General features: G+C 35.5%; 2 protein-coding genes across 2 annotated transcripts in view; one reads left to right on the top strand and one right to left on the bottom strand.

The window, feature by feature from the left end:
• LOC109446496 (keratin-associated protein 13-3) overlaps positions 1-24,452 on the top strand; it is a 111,138-nt gene that overhangs the window by 33,041 nt on the left and 53,645 nt on the right. The gene's annotated exons all lie outside the window — the stretch shown is intronic.
• Positions 12,182-12,736, bottom strand: LOC109446489 (keratin-associated protein 26-1). Its single transcript, XM_019729914.2, has one exon. The coding sequence runs from the start codon at positions 12,734-12,736 to the stop codon at positions 12,182-12,184; it is 555 nt and encodes a 184-aa protein (XP_019585473.2).

Genomic DNA, 24,452 nt, shown 5'->3' with positions numbered 1-24,452 from the left:
CACTACAGGGCTCATGATACTTGTCATGGAGTGAGTTGCTGCCCAGGCTGCTACTAGGAGAGCAAGGGACATCTCCACAGCTCACCTCCATGGAGCAGAGAGCACTGGGTGCGGTGACAAGAACATGGCAGAAATTCCTAATGGAGTGAAAGCTGTAGTTTCTACAGCAGCACTTATTTTGTAAAACATGTAAAATATGTTTTGTAAAACGTATTTAGAAGGTCTCATCTTAATTACATTGCAAAGAGCAAGTAGCTGAAGTGTGATTGTTACCTGCTGTACCTACCATTTATACATCATAGCTGCTGGGTATTGGTTCCCTCCTCCTGCTTATATTTCAGAAGCATTTCTGTGGCATCTCATTAGGGTATTATTTAGTTGTCTACCAAGCAGTTTTCCCACCTACCTAAAAAATACATATATTACCTATATCACATCCTTCAAATAACTGTCATTCCAAAGTCAATTTTGTCTTCTGGCTCAATCCTTCTCACAGCACGGATCACCTGCTTCTTTAGGAATCATGTTTGTTTATCAATCTTGAAAATTCTGTGAAGCTGAAGTTAAAAACCCACAAACAAATTCATACAATTGGGAAAATTTTATTTATGGCCATTTTATTTCATAAAACCAAAATATGTATATGTAAATACTTAACAATATTAATGTATTTTTACAAGTGATAAATGTTGAACATTCTTAATTTGGGAATTGAAACTTATTCTGCATTCTTTGGAGACACAACCTAAATTCAAAAGCTAATTTATCTCATGGGAAACTTGACCTGGATATCATATTTAAATGAATCTTTCCCCGTGAAGAATGGTGACCTGAAAGGCTTTGACAATCTTTGCTAATATCCACACCCAAATACACTATATGCACTGTTCCACCTTTTATTAGCATGAAACTGAAGGTGTTAACACATATATTTTGATAGATGCTACATAAAAATGAGGCCATATCTCCTTGGATGCTTATCTAAGTGAATTTCAGCATATTATTGCACATATATAGAGTGTTTATGTTTACAACTTGTTTCTAGTATTACTATTTTCCATGAGTATCTCCCAAACATAAATATTTTTGAAATAATTTATATTTTTCTGATTATTGAATTAGAAAAGACAACCTAATTTATAATTGAGTTGTTTCCCAAGGCTTTATTTGTCTATTGATTATGTAGAAATAGAATGCATTTATACATGGAAAGAAAGTGAAATTCCCAGACTAGTCTACCAAAAAGAAAAAATATATATATTTTAGCTTAGTATCATTACTGAACTCTATAACTTAATCTTGACTACATTATTTGGATAAATTGACTTTCATGAGTTCCTTGAGGAGTTTCATTTAGAAAGATGACCTACATCATTGTGTCTCTGCAAACATGCTTTTGGTGGTACATATGAGTTGGGAAAATAACAGAGCTTACGTAGAACAGTGTTCTTGCCCCAGCTCTCAGTATTGAGATCATCTGAATGGTGAAGCAAAAATAGCTGGCATTTGTAACCACGAGTTTGGCACTATCTAGTTTTGGTGCTCTCACACATAACTTTTCTGGGCTTCACTTTCTGCATATGCAAAATGGGCACACTCAATACCATCTTATTAGTATCTTTTAGGATTTAATTTTTAAAATGTACATGAAAGGCCCCAACCATGGTCCACTCTGCACAACCTGAAGAAGTGGGTTTGGGGGTCTCTCTGACAGAGATGAGGCACAGCAAAACGGGTCAAAGTGAGTTTATTTGACTGAGCCACTTTTTCAGACTGCTGACATGCACTGTTTTTTTTAAAACTGCAGCTTGTGAAAAAAGGCAAACTTTTCCCTAGAGAGGAGGGGCATTCCTCAGGTAAGAGTACACAAGTAGCAAAACTTCTGCTTGAAGATCTGATAATCTCTCATGGCTCATTTATGTGAATTTAGTAATTGACTGAGTCTTCTCCCTACTTGCAACATCAGGAAAGTTCCACGCTGGCATTGAGTACACATCTACTCCCGTGTACGTATATTCAAAAGTCAGATTTATATGGAATCCCTGTAATATTGGTAGCATTATAAATGCATTTGTTTGTTCTTTGGATAAACTAAAAATGGAGCGAGTCAGGTTGTAATTCTCTTTATTGAGTAAAGGATTGGCTGTTGTAACTAACAACATACTCGACCCTCCTTACATTGATGTTTAGAGATTTACTTTAAAAGATAAGCCAACTAACCATTTATTCTAGCAAATAGGTACCACAGGCAACACATCTTTGCTAATTCTGGAAAGTAATGTGTTCTAACCATATGTGACCATCAGACCAATTAAGCTCCCAGATACATACAAAAGTTCAAATGTCTCCATGATTAGTGTCACAGGGCAGAATTATGTATCAATAGCCAACAATGGAATTGTGCTATGGTGTTATTGGATGGATTATTATTCTCCATGGTTAGATCCCCACATCAAAAACCTGCAGCATAACTAAATGGGCTTAATTGTGACTAAGGAGTGTTTTTCCTTTTCGTTATTCAGTTAGTACACTAGTCCATATTTAGTCAAGTAAATAATTCTGATTTACCTCCAATATACTATATTTACAAGTTTCTGTGTGGATAAAATACCACAAGTAGAAAAAGAATAAAAATGTTATTTCTTCCCTGAGGCCACAAAAATATAACAGAAAAAAACACACACAAAAAACCCACATAACCCACTATCCGTAACCTATTCAACTGCCTTCTAAGACGGGTTTACTTATAAGGAGGTGAATTCGTTCTTTTGAGCACATTGATTGGTTTAGAAGTCTAAGATTGGAAGTAAGGTTTGAAGAGGGCTGAATTTCATTTCACTGGAGAATAAGACGCCTTTGGAGTTCTCAGAATCAATCCAAATTAGGGGGGAATGGGAAAATGGGAGCAGAGGAGCTGGTATGGAAAAGGGATACGATGTATATACTATTCAATGACCCACCATCTGATCAATCTTCATGGTAATATTATTAACTCATTTGTTTTGGAAAGTAGTGAAGGGCTGTCTACAGCTTCTGGGTGGATATTGCGTGAACCAGTGACAGCAGGAACAGTAAGCAGACAGGATCATAATCCCCAGGGAATTGGCAGAAATAGCAGATGGTACAGGATTTTCGTAGACCATGGGAACGGCAAAGATTAGTGTCAATTATCGCCAAATATAAGAAAGGACAAGACTTTGTCTTCTACTGTACCTCTATATTTTATATCGTGAATTTGTGAAGCTAGAAGAGACCTCAATAAATCCCCTTGTTTGTTCATTTTATTCAGTGTGTTTTTTTCCTCTGAGTTTTATTCTGGACAGTTTCTATTGCTATGTCTTGAAATTTATCAATGTTTTCTTCTACAGTGTCCAATCTTCTGTTAATGCAATTCATTATTTCCCCCCTTCCTTACAGTTTTCATCTCTGAGTTTCATTTGGGTTTTATTTATATCTTCCATGTCTCTATTTAACAAGGACAATCTTTCCTCTAGCTTCTCACGCATATGGAATACAGGTACACTAACTGTGCTAATGTCCTTGTCTAATAGTTATATCATCTGTGTCACTTTGGGGTTTGCTTTGATGGATTGATTTTTCTCCTTTTTTATAGGTTTTATTTTCCTGCTTCTTTGAATGCCTGGTCATTTTTATTGGATGCCAGACACTATAATTTAACTTTCTCTGTGTTGTATATTTTTGTATTTCTATAAATATTCATGAGCTTTGTTTCAAGCCACAGTTAAGTTACATGAAAAGAGTTTGGTCCTTTGGAGTCTTGCTTTTAAGCACCATAAGTGGGACTAAAGGAGCATTTAATCGAGGGCTATTCTGCTCCCAATACCAAAGGAAAACACTTATGAGTTCTCTACCAGTCTTCTGCTCTGTCCTGTGTGAACATTAACCACCCCCAGTCCTCTGTGAGCTATACTTACTTCTCCAGTTCTTTCGGGTGACCTATCCCCAAGTTTTGTGTGTTTTTCTCACAATACATGCCCTAATTAGTAAGATTCTGTAATGGTTTTTATGGACCTTCTGCACATCTTTGGAACTCTCTGTCTAACTCTCTCCTCTGTCTTTCAGGGGTCAAAGTCCTTATTTGTCTCTTGCCCAAAGTCTAAAAAATGCATATTTCAAATTGCATTAGCTAGTATTATGATTATTTTGGATGGAAAAATGAATCCTGTCCCTGTTACCCTATCCTGGCTAGAAGCAGAAGTACAAATCAACTCATTTGAACTCCTATTTTCATATAGATAAATATCTAATGAATAAAGGGAATCAATGGACCATCTTTTAAATATATTTAAATATAGATCTCATACTTTGTAGCCTTTTTTAGTGATGGTTCTTACTGTATCTTATTTATGCCCAGCAATCACCATTCCTGTTTTATTTCAATCCTTTTCTCATATGTGGTCATTTTGAGCATAAAGAACAATTTCTCAGGATACCTTTCATGAGAAAGAAATGTCAGGTTTCACTTTCAGCCAAACAAGTCCCATTTTTTAAATTTGTTTTTCCATGAAACATATATATTTTATTCTGAGCCGTTTTCCCCCTCCCTTTTTTTTTTATTTCAAGTAAAACAAGTAGCAATACTCTACCAAGCATTTCTTGAAGGTATCTGAAAGGAATATAACTTTTCAAGCATCTGAAAGAGATATAACTTTTCAAATAACAAATATTTTAATTCCCTTAAATTAATACAATCCAGCATGGTATTGCCAGAGTATAATTCTACATATACACTGCATGATCCTCTATATTCTTGAGATTTTTCTCTTCTTTTTCACAAATAATCCTATTCAATATGTCAAGCATGATATCATCAAGCATCAAAATAAGCAATGATGATGTTGCTGTTAGTTTACAATTAAGAATACCTGGATGAGTCTTACCTAAACAGCACCTTCCTAAGATCAAATGCCCAATGAATCTGCAAGGTTATAGCATGCCATGTTCATGCAGAATACATATATCTATGCCTCACAGGGAAGATAGAAGATGAAACTGGAGGACTTCTCATGCCAGAAAGCAAGGAGTGCTCAAAAGCAAACTAAACAAAAGTAAATTAAACAATTATGAAGGTATATCAAAGAGACACAGGAGCTAACAGAAAGAGCGCCTCGTGACCAAAACGGAAAAAATAGAGCAACAAAATCAATAACATAATATTAGTTTCTATCCCAAACTGTAAAATATGTAGTCATGTGCCCATACTGATATAAATAAACCATTCTGTAAATAACCAGTAAGGGAGAACAGACAAATCTATGCAAAAAGATTCCAAATAACATGGAGCTGCTTCTCCCTAAATAAGTGGACTATTCTTCCACTTCAGTACGGACTCCACACAGTGACTTCCTTTCAAAGAGCACAGTATGGAATGGGGGAAAAACAAGTACTTTACAGTGGAAAATCCTGGCAAATACTTCAGCCAAGTAATCAAGGTTAACATCAATAGTGATAAGTCATGTTGATGGTATGTATTCTTAACATGGAGTTTTACCTCTGCGCTTTTATAATATTTCTCTTTAAAACCTATAAACCCAGTGTAATGCTAAGAAAAAATATATATCAGGCAAATCAAAATTTAAGATATTGTCCAAAATTCCTGATGAGTATGCCTCAAAACTCTCAAGGACAGCTGATGGGCTCACCACAGTGCTCTTGGCAGTGGTCCAGGAACCATGTTGGCAACGACTGATTAAGCAGAGGGCACCTACAGAAATCACTCTTCCAGAGCAGAAAACAACAGATAAGGAACATCGCAATGACTCCCAAAAGAGCGGAAGCTATCATTTCCAGAGCAGCAGTTGCTGAAAGACATGACATTAACAGAGTGAGTTTCAGAAAAATTACAGAGACTTTCTCAAACTTGGCTTTCTCAAATGTGATTGTCTCTTTCTGTGTAAAATTTCTGTATGTCCTCACTGATTCCTGGAAGTTTCATAGACACTCACTTGTGTCTTGCTAAGATTTTTTACCAGGCAGCATTCCATTAGTGGTTGTTCAGATGCCAATGAAAACACCCTCCAATCTTCTCATAAAGGTTACTTGTATTTTCCAAACACTCCTGTCCCAGTCTTTATCCTCATTCTTGGTATTAATTTCAGCACCATGCCAGGGTTCTAACTAGCTGAAATGGAATTCCTTCTCAAGGATATGGTGCAAGAATGCAGGGGAAACATAGTAAGTGTTTTTATCCATAAGTGGTGGGTACAAAATACCAAAACATAGGCTAGTGGCTCACAAAGCAAGAATGACTCATCCTTGAAATTTTCATAATTCTCTTTATCAGCAAAAAGAGAAAAATATGCACAATGTGGTGGAATTTTTATCAACTAAACTATTCAAGATAAAATACTGAATGTATTCTGAAATTATATCCAGATTATATCCACATGTACATTTCCCCATTAAAAACTTGCTGGCATGTAAAGTTCAAATTTATTGGAATACTCCCTACCTAAAGTAAAGTGGTTTCCAAAGGCGTGAGATTTTTTGCAAGTGTTCCCACAAATCTACATGACAGCCAGTGAATCTGGTAGAATTTGTTTGAAGTCTGCTCTTTTCCATTGAAATGTTTCTGCTTCATTCCTGTTTAGTTTATTATTTCATAAAAAAATTCTAATTTACTCAATCATAATATATTTTAAAAGCTTTGATACACGTTTCCAGATCTCCACTTCTAACACAGTGCATGAGAATCTGATGCACAAAATAGTCAATGTCATTGGATATTGTTACCATTATTTCATTTTGCCAATTGGATGTGGAAAATGGCATCTATTGTTGATCAAATAGGCATTTTTAGATGGCTGGTGAGGTTACCAATTTTTTATATTTTTATTGATTGTTTAGCTTTCTAGTTTGGGGGTCGTGATTGTCAATTTTAATATCATTTGTTAAACATATTTCATAAAATACAATCCCCTTCTAATGACCCAGAAGAAAATGAGCATCTAGACAGCATAGGTTAGATTGATTCTTTATTGCCAAACCAAGCTTTGCTTCGAAAATTATGGTGAGGTTGTAGGTAAAAAATAATAAAACAGATTACTGGACCTACCATTTATAGGCTCATATTCAGAGAGTTGCAATTGGACCCAGGAACCCGAATCATTTTGCAGATGCCTCTACAAAGCCTGGTTAAGGAGCCACTGGACAAGAAAAGCCCTTAGGCATCCACTAATTCTCAAAGTCTCTGGTTAGCTCTGCCTGCATAAAACAGAACCAAACACAATTGTATTCCAGAAGATCTTGAGAGAAACTCTTTTCCACTGAAAAGAGTTCATTTCCAGTGAAAGCTTTCATGAAACTTTCTGTAAGTTTTATCTTTTCCAGAAAATGTCCCCCAACCCCACACACATATCAGATTGCTTTGACATTTGATGGATATGTTGTAGAGTGGCACATTAAATTAGAGCTTTATTAGAGTTTTGCCTCCAGATGCCAAAGCAGTTATGTGGTAACTAAACTGCCTGTTTAGAGATATAGAAGATTTAGTACTATGGGTATCCATGCAAATCATGGTCAGCACTAAAAATAGAGCACAGCAACAAAAGTATTTGTTGAACTGATGTTGAATGAATGCACTTGGAAATACAATATTAAACAAAGGTATTAAGTTGTAGTTTCACCAATATAGTTTTAAATTCTACCCCTGAACACTTTTCTTTTTTTCCTTTTCAAGCTTTCCTTTTCCCTGTCTTTCTTCTTCTTTTCCACCCTCTACCCACACTATTAAAATAGAAATAGAATTGTGTGTTCCTGTACTGTTTCATCCTAAAAATAAATAGAATAATGGAGAATAGGTTTCTATACAAGAAACAAAATGTTAAGTACGCTTTAGAATACAGCATTCTCTACCCTGCAGTCAAGAAATTTCTGTAATCAATTCATAAATTCATATTACAGATACATCCTGCAGACCATCATCACCTCCAGAGATGTAGCTCATGCTGACTTGACCATACCAGACATTTATCTACCAATAAGAATTTCAAAAAGAAAATGGAAAATACTTTTCTATTTTAATGGAGAATAAAAGCTCATGAATACAACTGCTGTTGGCACAAATAGGAGCAAGCAACGTGTTATGTGTGGGCCATGTAACATTTCCTTGTGTGTTCTTTCTTTTTCATTGTTTCGCTACATTTCCTTGTGTGTTCTTTCTTTTTCCTTGTTTCGTTAGATCTGACAATGATCAATTTATATTAAGAACCAGAGGTGGTTAGTACTTGCATATGGAATTAAGAAGAATAGGAAAGAGGAGAGGCAGCATAATATTGCTGTTTTATTTTTGTCCTTTTAATTTGCCCTGAAACCATTAACCTGAAGTATCTAGACAAAGTTAAAATTTTCCTCAATCTATTTCAAACAAGATAAGGAACAAAATGATTCTATCTGATTTTGAACTTCAGGGACAATGCTTCATAATGGGTTATGATGGAGACCTATCACGCTTTCTTGATTAGAGTTCATTTAGGAAGGGCAATATATTATCTGAGCTCATGGTTTTACAAAAGGGAGTTAGCTCTTGTGAAATCCAGTTTTAGGATGACTACACCAGAAGGTTAATCACAATTAACACATTGGTGCTTGGATATTAATAAAGAATATTTATTTTTGAGAAGAAATAGTTTAAATACCTATCCTTCACTTATTTTAGCCATGTGAAATATACCTATGAAGCTAGAAGGCAATAAATATCAGCTAATATAGTAATATGGAATTAATTGGCTCAAATAAACACTTTTTGTGTGCATTTAATCATAGTATAGCGTACTAGAAAAGCATGAGCTTTGAGAAAACTTGGAAATAAATACCAAATCAGTAATTTACAATTTGCATGATCCTGGCTAAATTAAGAATAATTATAGCTACTGTTCTGGATATTAAGGTAATTAAATCAATTGCATAAGAAATATGACCAATAGCTGGCAACCCATAATTATCACATGTGGGTTAATGTATAAATCTTAACAGATCCTATCCAGTCATAGGATAGTAGATACAGAATTTCCCTTAAATTCTAGCTCTTGGACTCGTGTAGCATAGGGAGATGGGAGTGAACACTTGTTTCCAGCCAGCCTTACGAACGCACAGAATAAAATTTCAAAGGGGGAAAAATACAACATGGGGAATTTCTCATCCATTCTATCCAAAATCTAAATACCTCTTTCCCTAGCTTCCATAACCCTCTGGCCAAAACATTATTTATTTAAAGTCAAATTAAGAAAGATTTATAGAAAGCCTAATCATGTATTGACACAAAGACAGCCTTGAAAGACCTCAAAGTTTGGAATATTCAGAAATGCAAATAAAACATTGAAAAATTGAACATGATATTGATGTAAAAACAGACAAACAATGAATAGAACAGAATAAAAAATCTAGATATAAATATACCCATACGTAGATAGATATTTAATGTATGAAAAAAAAGGGGCTTTGTACTAATCTGCAGTAGGAAAAGGAAGGTCATTTTAGGAGATGGTGGTTCAACTGGAATTTGGAACCCTACTGCACAACACACATACACACACACACACACACACACACACCAATTTTACATTGATGGTATATTTAAATGTTGAAAGCAATAAAAAATAAAAAAGTTTCTAAATTTACCATATAATAATTAATTTGAGGTAAACAAAGTTTTCTTAAAAAGTGCAAAAAAGTACTAACCATAAATAAAAGATTGATAAATTGGACTAGTACAAGGAACTTCTATTAATCTAAAGACACCATTAGAAAGTAAAAAGACAGGCAGAAGAAGATCTTCAAAACATATACTCCCAACAAAGAGCTAATATATAGACTATGTAAAGAACTCTTTCCATCCTAAAAGCAGGTACACCAATTCAAAACATGAGCAAAGAACATGAATGGTTCTTAAAAAAAAAAAAAAAAAAAAAAAAGATATTCAAATGGCCAAAAAGCAATTTAAAAATGTTCTCAATCTGATAAGTCATCATGGGAATTCAAAAGAAAACCAACATTTGCTATAACTACATACTTACTAGAGTGACTAAACTTAAGAAGACTGACAATGGCAAATAATAAGGGTGTTGAGCAACTGCAATTCCCATGGTAGTAGAAATCAGTATTGGCATAACTATAGGGCACAACTTTGTCATGTAGGATAAAGCTGAACAGGAGCATCCGATGTCACTTGTCAACCCCACTCCTAAATCTGTTACCCAATAGAAATAATTTGTCAATTCCACTCCTAAATCTGTTACCCGATAGAAATATTTTTGTATGTATATCAAAAGATATGTAGAAGAATAAAAGAGTATTCTACACATTATTTCGTATAGGTCCTCAAACTGGAAAAAATCCATATTAATCATCCACAGTAGAAGGGATAAATACATTTTGCCGTTTAAGTACCTTAAATAGTATACATCAAAGAAAGTAAATGGACTACTGGTATACATGATAGCATGGAAGAATCTCAGAAACACAATATTCGGCCGTGCACCACTTGATAGGAGTACTTTCGGGAGTATGTTAGGCGATTTTGTCATTGTACTAACATCACAGAGTGCGCTTAGACAGACCTAGATGGTATAGCCTACTACACACATCTAGGCTATATGGTATAGCCTATTTTTCCTAGGCTACAAGCCTGTAAACATGTTACTGTACAAAGCAACACGAGATTAAATCAAACACAAGAGTTAATGATGAAACAAGTAAACACTAGATGTATGAGGTTGCTGTGGCATGGCGTAATATGGCAAGAATGACACTTTATAGCAAACTTTTTTATAAGTAGAAAGCACACTATAAAATAATGATGAAAACTATGATTTCTGTATAAATATGTATGTATGTTACATTTCCACTAAAATCTCATTTAAAATTATTTTTAAAACAAACGGTCCAGTAAGATCACTAATAGAAATCAGTCTGAGATAAAAAACAGGCTAAGTCAATGTGATTTATTCATTAGGGTAAGGAAAAAAGAGAGGGCCTAGGAAAGGCTTCAAAAAATAAAGGGTGCAGATGTAGCAAACTCAAAATATGTAGGAGAGCCAGGCAACTAAGGTAAAAGAATGAACCAGAATGGATTTTAAAGCAGCAGCATAAACATGGCATTTAGCTTCGGTGTCAGAAGTCTATAAGAAGTTTATGACTTCTGGTAAATACTGAGATAGTTCAGGTTTGTCTTGTTCACTTCTGTATCTCTTGTGCCTGGTACAGACAGGGTGGTTTGGGACATAGTAGGTAGGTAATAACATTTTTGCTAAATAAATCAACAGTTTAGTAAATTAAGTTGGACTGTGTTTTTAAAAGTGAGTGTGACTTTTCAAAATAAATAAATCAGAAGTGCATTCTGGTCTTGATGGTGATATAGGCCAAAGGTGGATGCTTATAAAAAGCAGCATGTTTGTGACCTATGTGTAAGTCAGGATTGCAAAAGCTTAGTGTATGCAATATTGAGAAAGGGATGAAGACAGAGAGGTGGGAGGGAGAAAAACAATGAGGAAAACCAGATGTCATTGTAAGGACTTCATATTTTTATTTTCTGGAAGTAGCTCACAGGAAGCCACCAACGGATTAAGCAGGAGTGAAATATAGCTCCGTTGGCAATAAGAAAGGACGATCTGGTAGATGTTCACTGGAAGAAAGATAAAGAGAGCATTCCTAATCTTGCCTTTTCAAAATAACTTCAACCAAGGGCTTTTGGATCTCTCAAATACATAGGATCACAGATCTAGAAAGCAGCTTGAGGGATAAACCATCAAAGTTATTCCCCTACTGTCAGATAAGAATATGTGGTCCAGTATCCCATGTCGTATTCACTTATCTTGCAAGCAGTTGAGGTTGGTCATTTCTGTGTTAAAATGGAATAATAAAAGACACACTGAAGACCCAGATTCTTAATTCTGGCTTAATCTCATTTATTACAACACAAACCAAATAAATTCTTCCCACACCTGAGTGACAATGAATAGCATCGTAAACCAAATAATTTCACATCAAGGAGAGATGAAAAAAAAAAAGAGAGAGGAAAACGTGAAAGGGGAAGCTTGCCTTAGATCAGACACACTAAAAAGATGAAAAGGCGGTCACTCACTACTAGGGAAGAAACAGAAGTCCCTAAAGATTGAATTTTTGTCCTTGATCCTTAGCACGATTGCAAGCTGGAACAAGGAAGCTACTGGCCTCCTAGTGCAAAGCAAGATGGATGACAGGGTCTGAACACATGGATCAGAGGTTGGCATCCACTGAAGAGAGGATGCAGAGGTCTGAGGCTGCTGGACACAACACCAAGTGGCTGAGCACCACAGGCCATCCACCCCAAGGGGCGGCATCCATAAGTAAGGAGGCTCAGGGATCCACAGCTGTTGGACACAGAGCTCAGAGGTCGACAGGATATTGGGAGGCAGGAGCTGGAGGTGTAAGAAGCAGCAGGAAGAAAACTGGTTCCTTGGCAGGGTCTGGGCCCATAGTAAGCAGTGGAAGAGCAGCAGGAAGTTTCACAGTTGCTGGGCTCACAGTTTTGTGCCTGGCAGCTGGTTGCTTCACTGCAGGTCTCTTGGCAATTGTCCATGAGCCAGGTACCATCTTGATACCTGCTGGGAAAGCAGAGGACATCTCCACGGCTCACATTTGTAGAGCAGAGGGCATTGGAAGAGGAGAGAGGAATATGACAGGGATTTCTGAGAGATCCCAAGTTGTAGTTTCCAGAGCAGGAGTTGGGGCAAGTCATAGTGAGGTTTTGTGGGCAGGCTGTGGTTGATTGGAAAGAAAGGTGTCTCAAGTTTCTTTGTGCTCCTCATCTGACTTGATCCCTTATATATCTGCAGAAGACGGTGCTTCTGTATACAGACTCTCTTCCTCCTAGTTGCATGAGGCTGCATCAGAACTCTTCGTTATGACCCGGAAGTGGATGCTCCCAACTCCTATAAAATGCGATGTTACTTGCAAGGCCTTCCATTGATTAAGTAAATAACACAGTGTGACTGAATTTTAATAGGATCTCACCCTCTCAAATTATCCAACCACATTGCCACTTTTGGAGGTCATTCACTTATTCCAGTTATAAGCCCCACTGCATAAATATTCATAGAATTATTCTCTTGGAAATGCCTTTAAAAGTTGTAGCAAACTTCTTTGAAACACTAGCAAATTATTTCTCTTTGAGAAGGAATCCTAGTAAGAAGCTTAAAAGGAAGAATGTGTAAAAGAATGTGAAAAATCCTATAACTAATGTGGGTTAGGGCAGAAAGAGTTTGAAAATAGTATAATATGGAAAATGTCAATGTGTCCAAACGTGTTTTGTTTTACTTTAGAATTCTGGTAGAAAGTGACTTCTCACCAAAATATCTTTATTTAAAAGAAGTCATGCTCCTCTTATTCGTCTCAATAAATAAATAAATTGAGTCAAGCTGAAAGCTGGTTCATGTTTAAAGTTGTCATAATACATAGAGGTAAACAAGTTGGGGTCAGGTAAATCTGTGGATCCTATGGTAAACAAAAGCAAATCAACAGAATCCCTTAAAGACAATTGAACAAAATTACATTTTTATAGCTATTATAGGATTATGTATTCATGTTACTTGTGTCCCAACTGAAAACTAATGTTTTTCATAAAAAAAAGAGACATAATGATTAAGACACGGACTTGGATTTGGTTTTGTTTTTTACATTGGTCCTGATACCAGTTTCCAGAGAGAATCTTCTAAACTGCTTTATGTAAACATCAGAATAAATGTAGTGTTTGTCTAAGTATGAACACTTTGATGGCTATTTGGGTATATATTTTCTGGTAAAAATTGGATTAAAAAATTCATGATTGTGTTTAGCCTCAACCATTCCATTGCCTTGTTCATATACCAACATATGTAGCAGCTCCAGTGACTATATTAATGGGAATTTTCATTATCTGTTTGATCTAATTTCCAATTTCCTTTAAAACCCAATGTAAGTCACAACACTTTGTTATATTTTAATGTTCAGTGGCTACACCCACACTTATTGGGTCTCCCTCTGTATGGGAGGAGTAGAATCTCTGAAATGCAAGGTTGGTTTCTCTATGAGCCAATATAGGACTATTTTACTACCAGAAATAGGGAAATGAAAATTGTATAGGTCCCGTACTAACACATTGAAATTATCTTGTATTTTAAGTCAGAGAACACTGCCCTGTGATGATTTGTACCTCAAGCATTTGAAGAATCCCCCAATCCCTCCAGCTTTCATCACTTGGTACCTTTGTACACATTGCTAGCGTCTTCTTGTGAAATCCTGGATGCAGCCACTGAATGGCATCAGTAATAGGTACAGCAGTATTTAACTGAATGCTTACCAAATTTATGTGTTGATGCTCTTTATGCCTATTCTTTTCTAATATAATCAAGAGCCCACACCTGCATCTTTAGTACATCAATATATTTGTGTGTATGTATTGTTTATGTTGTAGGCATAAACAAATGGGTTTTTCTGCATGAAGAGAATGGGTGTGGAATAAAACTAGCATTCATTTACTGTTTACTCTGGGAAACACCTTGCAGTGTAGGTACCCATATCTGTAACATCACTTTATTCTCACCATTCTTTATAGTAAATTTTACTATTTCAAGTATTTGTATGAGAAAACTTGAGATGTAGAAAATTACGATAATTGATGTGAATAAAAAACATTTAAACAAAGGGGGTTTTGTTTGGTGAGATTTATCCACTTTGTTGCTTCTACTTCAGTTAACCAGGGATCCTTACCTCTCCTAATCTAGAGGAAAAACCCTGAATTTCTCCCTCTCTTGGACACAAGGAATCCTCAGAGCATTGCAACAATAAAAGTTTGCCAGTAAATGACATACCTTGCATTCATTCAGTCAACAATATTTACTGAGAACCTTATTTATGCAAAACATTATGATAGATTCTGGCAATGATACCAAGACACTATCAATGTGTTTTTCCAGATACATCCAATCTTGTAGATGTGATAAGACAGATACACCATCCATGTCAGTGTTCACTAAATTCTATAAATGGTGTACAGAGAATGGCAAACATTGCTTATTGGTTTGCCTAAACATTGGCATTTGGTATTAATTTTGAAGGCTAGTAGGAAATAGCAGGGGGTTGGGGGAAAGGAAAGACACTTCAGACAATGGCAGAATGTGTAAAGGCAGGAATAATGACTACACAGTGCTTTCAGTGAAATGTTCTTAGAGGTAAGTTGTAATAATTAAACTTAGGTTTACTTGCTGAATCTAATTCAATCATCAAGGCAGTAGTTAAGATTTTGTTCTATAAGCATGGTGATCCAGTAACTGGTTTCAAGAGAGTGCTGTGATTAACTTGCAACAGATTGGAAAGAGTGAAAATCTATTTGAAATGCTTTTCTTACTTGATCCACTAATATGTCTTTTCATCCATTTTTTCTCCCTCTGTTCTCGCCGCCATCACTCCGGTAGGGTTTTGTTCCCCTTTGGTAAACACATGCCTTTCTTACAGCCATCTTGACACCTCTTGCTATGGTCATCTCTAGCCTGAATACCGTATGTAGATTAATACTCCTAAAATTAATTTCATCATATCGCTCTCTTACTCAAAAATGTTGATGACTCTCCTTTGTCCACAGAAAGTTGTCCAAACACTTGATTAGTCCTCCTCTGCTTCCCAATAGAAATTATCTTCAGTCTTTCTGGATTGTCTGTTCCTGTCTCCAATTAGCTCACACCTGTCCTCATTTCACATCTCTTCATTCATCTTACCCTTCTCTCCTTTGGAATAATTCTTTTTTTTTTTAATTAAAGTTTATTGGAGTGACAATGGTTAGTAAAGTTACATAGATTTCAAGTGTACAATTCAGTAATACCACATTTATATATCACATTGTGTGTTCATCACCCAGAGTCAGTTCTCCTTCCATCACCATGTATTTGACCCCCTTTACCCTCATCTACCACCCCCTCCCCCCTTACCCTCTGGTAACCACTAAACTATTGTCTATGTCTACAAGCTTTTGTTTCTTTGATTGTCTTGTTCATGAAATAGTGCCATTTGGGACAATGTAGATGGATCTTGAGATTGTTATGCTAAGTAAAATAAGTTAGACAGAAAAAGTTGAGAACCATATGATCTCACTGATATGTGGGATATAAAACTGGAACAATTCTTTAATTTTTCCATCTTGTAGTCTTTAGCTTAATTAGCCCTTTCTTTATAAATACCCCCTACCAACGTAGATATTTCCAGCCTTAAATCTGTATAATTACTATTAATTCACACACACACACACACACACACACACACACACACACCTTTACATTACAAACAAAACATTCTTTCTGTATGTGTCTTATTTCCTGACTATATTATAAAACCTTTGTTAACTACTATTTACTGAGTCCTTATTATATACCAAACATAGTACTACATGTTTTATATGTATTAACTGATTTAATCTTCATAACATCCCTATTCCGATAGGTCTGATCATTATTCTCAATACATGTGAGCTAACCTAGTCGATTCTTAATAAATATTTGCTGACTAACATCATAGCTTTCACAAAATATAACAGGTTTTCTTTATCAAACAAAGATTGACCTTTACTTAGCCAAGTCAGTAATCTCTTTTATATAGTTTTTTCACCATCTATCCATTTTGACCAGGTAAAGTCAACTTTCATGGAATATAAAAGAACACAAAGATAGAAAGAGGTTCAAAGGAACTGAAAACCCCTTGTCAAATTTTTCTCCTGCCCATTCTAATATCCTTTATTAATACTTATCTTAGCTCGGCTTAAAGAAGACAGCCAATTATCTAGAGTCAGTCCATTGCAACCTTCAACATAATGATGCATCCTAAATTTAGCACACCCTGTTGGATGTCATGAGTAAAATCATTATAATTCATTGGAAGAATTAAATAATTCCCTGACCTGATCAGCAATGTAGAGCTTGAAGTAACTGGTAAGGCTGTCAGGCTGTCATATACTTTCAACTAAAATTTTATTATATTATAACATTTTTATACATGTTTCTACATATGGTTTGTGCAAGGTTTGTGTAAACTTTGCTCCCCTCATTCCCAGTTCATTTATACACAAGAACTTTCTATGGATGATGTTAGGAAACTGTTTTGTATTAATTAACACATCCTTTCTTGCGTATATTGTGGACAGTGGAGGTGGAGGTATCTCATCTACTATTTATAGTTAAGCCCTCAAATTGTGTCTGTTTCACCTTTACAAGGTCTTTTTCAATTTCCTCTCTTTGCCTATATATTTTATCAGTTTTATTGAGGTATCATTGACACACAATAAACTGAACATATTTAAAGAGTAAAGTCTGATGAGTTTTGACATTTGTATATATTAAAATTTAAGATGATAATTATATTCATTACCCCTCAGATCTTCTCATAGCTCTGTGTAATCCTTTCCTTCCATCCCTTTCCACCTCACCCCCCTTCTACCCTGGTCCCCAGGCAACCACTGATCTTTCTACCATTTTGTATTAGTTTTCATGTCCTAACATTTTATTAAATAAAATTATACCTTATACACTCTTTTTTTCTTCCGTCTTTCACTCAGTATACTTAATTTTAGATTCATTCAGGTTGTAGCATATATCTATAGCTGATGTTTTGTACTGCTGTGTATTATTCCATTGTATGGATATAGCATAATCTATTTATCTATACAGATGGATTATCTGATAGATTATTGGGTTGTGTACAGTTTTGGGGAATTACAAACACACAAATACTATGAACACTTGTGTGCAAGTGTTTGAAGGACATATACATTCATTTCCCTTGAGTAAATACCTAGAAATAAAATGATTTGATCTTATGGTGTTTAACTTTTAAGGAAGTGTCAATTCCAAAATGACTGCATCATGTGTATTTCCATCAGCAGTATATAAGAGTTCAATCTCCTTCATGTTCTTTTCCAACATTTGACATAGTCAGACTTTCAAAAATTTTAGTCATTCTATTAAGTGTATAGTGGTATTTCATTGTAGTTTTAATTTGCAAGTGAGTAATGATGTTGAGTATATTCATGGCTTATTTTCCATCTGTATTTTTTTTTCAGTGAAGAAAATTTTCAATGTTTCGTTCAATTTATTATTGGGTTGTTTCCTTTCTTATTGTTGAGTTATGAGAGTTCTTTAAGTATTTTAGATACAACTCTTTTATCAGATGTATGATTTATAGGTGTTTTCTACCATTCTGTGGCTTATCTTTTTATTCCTGTAAAAGTGACTTTTTGAAGAGCAGACATTTTTAATTTTGATGAAGTCCAGTTTACTAATTTTTTAAATTAAAGTTTATTGGGGTGACAATTGTTAGTAAAGTTACATAGATTTCAGGTGTACAATTCTGTATTATATCATCTATAAATCACATTGTGTGTTCACCACCCAGAGACAGTTCTCCTTCCATCACCATATATTTGATCCCCTTTACCCTCTTCTACCACCCCCCTGCCCCCTTTACCCTCTGGTAACCACTAAACTATTGTCTATGTCTGTGAGTTTTTGTTTCTCATTTGATTGTCTTGTTCATTTGTTATTTTTGGTTCATATACAAAGTAAAGGACAAAAATCATATGATTATAGCATTTGACAAGATACAACATCCATTTATGATTAAAACACTTAATAAAATAGGTATGGAAGGAAAATACCTTAACATAATAAAGACCATATTTGACAAACCCTCAGCTAATTTCATAATTAATGGTGGAAAACTGAAGCCCTTTGCTCTACGTTCAGGAACACGACAGGGCTGTCCCCTATCACCTCTGCTCTTCAACATAGTGTTGGAAGTCCTTGCCAGAGCAATCAGGCAAGACAAAGAAACAAAAGGCATCCAAATTGGGAATGAAGAAGTTAATTTTTAATTTATGGATGTGTTTATGATGTTGTGTCTAACAAACCACTGCCTAACCTCATGTCTTAAGGTGTTTTCTCCACTGATTTTTTGAAATCTAATTTTTATCTTCACGAATATGTAAGCTCTTACCTTAAAAATCACCAGTGATGACTTTCCTACATTCAGTGTCAATTGTTGCCCTCAGTCTGAACTCTATGGCACATCTGACATTGCTGTCCATACTGTCTATTTTGAAACCTTGTCCTATGTCTATTTTAGCAATGCTCTAATTACACAGTTCTATTTCTGTTACATAGAATATTTTTTTGTCTTCATATCGACGTCCCTTTCCTCTTTCTAGTCTCTGATTTTAGATCATTCTTGATCTTTTTTTCTTCATTATTATCAATCTGCATTTCATTAATCTTAAAAGTTCAATTAATGGCTCTACATGAATGCCTCTGTGTTCGTAATTACTGGCTTGATCTCTTCCCTGATCTCTGATCCTGAAATTGCAGTTGTCTGTTAGATCATTTCCACTGGGGCACCTTACTTCAAATTAAATATTTTTATATACATAGTGCTTTCTCCAAAGTTGATTCCTCCTGCTATGAACTTTATTTCTAATTATGGTACCATATTCTCTTAGTCACATAGGCTTAAACTATTATAAAAATATCCTCACAAATACTCCTATCTCTGTCACATTCCCAAGGCTGAGATTAATAGTAAAATATAGCTCAAGTAATATCTCTCTCTTGTTTGCAGTTATCTTGAATTCCTCTTTGTTGACCACAGAATAAAATCAAACATCCTTAATTTGTCATTCAAATGTATCAAAATATGGCTCCAACATACATTAACAAGCGTATATACTTCAGGTCTTCTTTCGATGGCACTCCCAATGACCCTATTTGCCATTCTCAGTGAATGTCTCATGTTGCTCGTTCCCCCTTTGCCTACTTGAATGTTTTTCTATCCTGTCTTTGCTTACCCCTATTCTACTTATTCTTTACAACCCAATTCAAACATAATCATGACCAAGAAGCCTTCATTTTTGCCCAACCAGAAGTAGTGTATTTTCCCTTTGAACTCATGTCTGCTTTCTATATCTCCTAATATACCGATCATTTCATACCTTATATTTTATTCAGTTTACATCTTATTTTTGCTTCTCAGTAATAACTATATTGAAGACATTGTAGTTTTATGTGTGTTTGTATTGCTAAAAATGTCCAACATACTCTGTTTTTGTAAATATTTATTCAAACAATGAATGAAAAAGCTTTAGTCAATCTTTCTATTTACTCAATTTATGCATTTTCTTTTCTTTCACTTTTTCTCATATCAGGTGGAAGATTGTAATGCAGATAAAAATATATAATCGTAAATGGCTATTGAGAAAATATGGTTAGGGACTGGCAGAGTCTGTCTTAATTTAAGCCATACTGTCTGATAGCTCCTAACCTGTTCATTTGGATGTAGACATATATCTTCAACCCATTTGGCCCTCTGTTTTATAAATTAGGAAAAAAACATTGTCTTTGGTTCTTTGAGAGCTTTTCACAGTGAAAGCAAAAAATTATTATACACTTCCTAGAAAAATGGGAGACATAGGTTTATTATAGTGCTTGTTTAGGATTTTCTCACATAACACACTCTACAGCCAGAGAAAGAATGCAGTTTACCTCCAGGTTACAGAGAATACTAGTTCAGTTATTTCCTTGCATAGCACCTCTCCTGACCTCTTTTTACTCCAGACTCTGTGAGTACACAGGAACTCTAGGGAGAGATTGTACAATAAGAGATATCATTTTTAGAATATAAAGGTTTTCTAGTTTGTTGTTGTTGTTGTTTAACAGAACATGAGATCAAAATAGCAATGCTATGACTTCTCAGCAACTCAGCAATCCCACTGAAATCAATAGGTTTTTGGCCCTAATGAATCTTTATACTGCCTGATAGAACCGCACTCAAGGTCAAATGAAGACTCAGAGTTACCTAAAACATTTGTTTCCACTGCGGCATTACTTATTACACTTCATAAAAGATAGAGAATTGATCTTCTTGAGTTGAAAGACTGGCATGTAAGTGATTCAAGTCTTTATCCTGGTCTCTAGTGGTTTCTTGGGTATTCCAAGATTCTGATAAAGAAAAAATAATTTTTTTTTTCCAAGCTAAGGAGATTTTTTTTTCCTGAAAGTTTTTTCATAATTTTTGAAAACCTCTCATCACTTTCATTTACTAATACCTCTAAAGATGGTCTTATTTTATATTCAGGTAAGTTAATCAGTGATTATATGCTCTAAAAACCTTAGAGTTGGTTACCATAAATAGTAACTTTTTTTTTTTAATGTTAGAAATAAGAAAAGGAGGTCTGTTTCACTGTCATGCTCTCATACAGCTTATCTCACCAAGAGTTCTTCTCCAGAGGAATTCAAAGAATGAAAGACACTTTTCTACCTGAAATCCTTGTGGATTGGAATATATAGCAAATGATCTTTTAACTTAAAAAAGAAAAAAATCTTAAATTAGTTGGTGCCTTGAGAATGATATGAAAATTACTAAGACTATGGAAGACCTAATTTTATGATGAAGAAAATAGTACTTTACATAATAATCACCCAATACCTAGAATTTCAACATTAGGCTTTATCATAAATGAACTGACTTCAGGCTTAATGATCATACATAAAATTAAAGAAATCAAACAGACTCAAGCTAGAATGACCATGGGTATTACAGAGCATTTGTTAACTACCCTATTTGTCCAGTGATGACTTTCTTTTGATGTATTGACTTGGAAATCAAAATATCAAGGCAATAGAGTATTGCCAGGCCTCATGTCTAAACTAGAAGGAACTGGTTGGTTTATTCCATGAGAAGTTTAAAGAACGTTTAGCTTAAAAAGGGGGGGGTGGGGCGCGGGGGTGCGGTGGGAGTAGGTTGGATATGCTAACTAGTCACAAGACTTCTGTACTCTTGTGTGACTACTCTGGATCATGTGCTCATTCATCTCCTCCCTTCCCCACAACACTCTCACACATTCTCACCTTTCCCCCTGGAAACAAGCACGGGATGTTGACAGAGACATAGCTTTCTGAAAAAGGGAAGAAGATTACTTTGCAGGTTGATTAATAAAATTTGAGGGAAACCCACTGGAATAAAGTGAACGTGTTGACCAAATTGTATGGTGAATGGCCATTGTTTCATTGCCTATTAATTAACACCTATTGTCTGTTAATAAGAAGGAAGAGGGGAAGTGATTGAAAGCCAGCTCCTGGGAAACAGACTCAAAGACAGCTGACCAAACAGTGCCTTGATCTGAGCAGGAGGAAAGTTTTCCCCAATATATTAACTAGTACAAAGATTCATCTAAGTGGACAGCAGGTGGTACTGTCTTTCAGACAACATGTATGAACATGTACACCTACACTGAGCTCGAAATGAGGAACATTCACAAATGCCATAATCAGAAACTAGTTCATTTGTTAGGTCTTTGGCTCGGTCTGCTGGGGTATTAGAAAGTTAAGTGTGCCCTCCTGTGAAGGAAGAGTGGGAACAATCGGGCCACCTCCCAGTTCAGCCCCTCCTGCATCTTGACCACCTTAGATCTATTCAGAGATGATGGTAAAAGATCAAAGAGTTTTTACAGTAAGATCTCTATAGGGAGGTTTTGGTTCTTTCAAGGAAGCTTCCCAAAGATAGTAAAACTCCAATGGAACACCATATATGATGTATTGAATACCTTGGGTTGGGTGTATAATGTTGGTGAAGGTGACCCCCTGTAAAATAAAAAACTGACTCTAAGAATTCTAGTTAAATTCTTCCTGTCCAACCTACCATCTTGGACATCTCCTTTAGACCTTATGTTGAAAATGGGTGAGTAAAAAAGAGATGTTATCTTAATAGCAAGGCAATAAATGCCCAAAATTAAGGTCTACGCTTTTTTTCTTATTTTATTTTATTATTTTATTTTTTAAGATTTTCATGTAAAATATAGTTAATATACAATATTATATGAGTGTCAGGGGTACACCGTAGTTATTCATCATTTAGATACCTAAAGAAGGGATCACCATGATAAGTCCAGCAACCATCTGATACCATAATATGCGATCAGAAAATTATTGACTATATTCCCCATGTTGCATTTTAATTATAATGTGTCTTGGTGTGGGCCTGTTTGGGTTCATCTTGTTTGGGACTCTGTGCTTCCTGGGCTTGTATGTGTATTTCCTTCATCAGGTTAGGAAAGTTTCCAGTCATTCTTTCTTCAAATAGGCTCTCAATCCCTTGCTTTCTCTCTTCTCCTTCTGGTACCCCTACAAGGCAAATGTTGTTATGCTTGATATTGTCCCACAGGTCTCTTAAACTCCCCTCATTTTTTCAGTTTACTATTTTTTCCCTTTTTTGTTGTTCTTATTGGGTGTTTTCTGCTCCCTTGTCTTCCAAATCGCTGATTCAGTTCTCTGCTTCCTCTTGTTTGCTGGTGATTCCTTCCAATGCATTCTTCATTTCAATTATTGTATTCTTCACTTCTGACTGTTTCTTTTTTATGGTTTCTTTGTCCATTTTTATGCTTGTTATCTCTGTTGAATTTCTCACTGAATTCCTTGAGCAGCCTTGTAACCATTGTTTTGAACTCCGTCTCTGATAGGTTGCTTAGCTTCATTTTGTTTAGTTCTTTTTCTGCAGTTTTCTCCTGTTCTTTCATTTGGGATATATTTCTTTGTTTTCTCATTTTAGCTGCCTCTCTGTGTTTATTTCTATGTATAAGGTACATCTGTTATGTCTCCCAGTCCTAGCAGTTTTTATCTACTTGGCCATCTTGGATCTCCTCCAGGCCCACTAAGGTGTACTTAAAAAAAAAAAAAAAAAAAAGGCCGTTATTGTGTGTCTCAAATTTGAGGTATCCAAAGTCCAAAGTTACAAACCAGCTAGAAAGGAACATGGTTGTGATTGCTGAGTCATGGAATTCCCAAGGTTTAAATAAATGTTGTCAGTGTGATAATGTTGCTGCCCAATATAGGGCATTGAATAGACTAAAAGCATTAGAAGATTGTTTGAACTCCTAACAGGTGTCTTGTTGCTAAAAAAAAAAAAAGTAAAGGCACTTTGCTTATCAGAGTTGAACTCTATTCTCCTCTCTCTCTCTCAGTCTCTCTCTCTCCTTCTTCCCTGCCCACATACTTGATTATCCCACCTTCCCCTCTCCTGACATCCGTCACTTTGAGGAGAAAGATGAGTTATGGTAGGTCAGGGTAGAACAAATGTCTCTCTTGTCCCAAGAAAGACTGAGGCCATATACACTTCTTTAAATTTGCTGGAGAACTTCTGAGAAAGAGGAATTCAAGCTTCTATAGCTCTTTTCTGTCTATGTGCCCAGGTCACCATTCTACCCAGTCCAGTGGGAGACAGAGGAATGCTTGGATTCAGATAATGACATTTTAGAAGATATCACAATAGGGAAGAGAAGATAATGTGACCCTGTGGGTTGAGCCTTTGGGGTCATTTCAGGGTACTTTTTGCAAATGTTATAGACCTGTATTTCTCCATTCCATGAATTCTAAAGGGGGTTCTTCTGATTG

Source organism: Rhinolophus sinicus, linkage group LG01, assembly GCF_036562045.2.
Source record: "Rhinolophus sinicus isolate RSC01 linkage group LG01, ASM3656204v1, whole genome shotgun sequence".
Classification (NCBI taxonomy): Eukaryota; Metazoa; Chordata; class Mammalia; order Chiroptera; family Rhinolophidae; genus Rhinolophus; species Rhinolophus sinicus.
The sequence above is the reverse complement of the archived record's forward strand: the minus strand, read 5'-3'. Positions and strand labels throughout refer to the sequence as shown.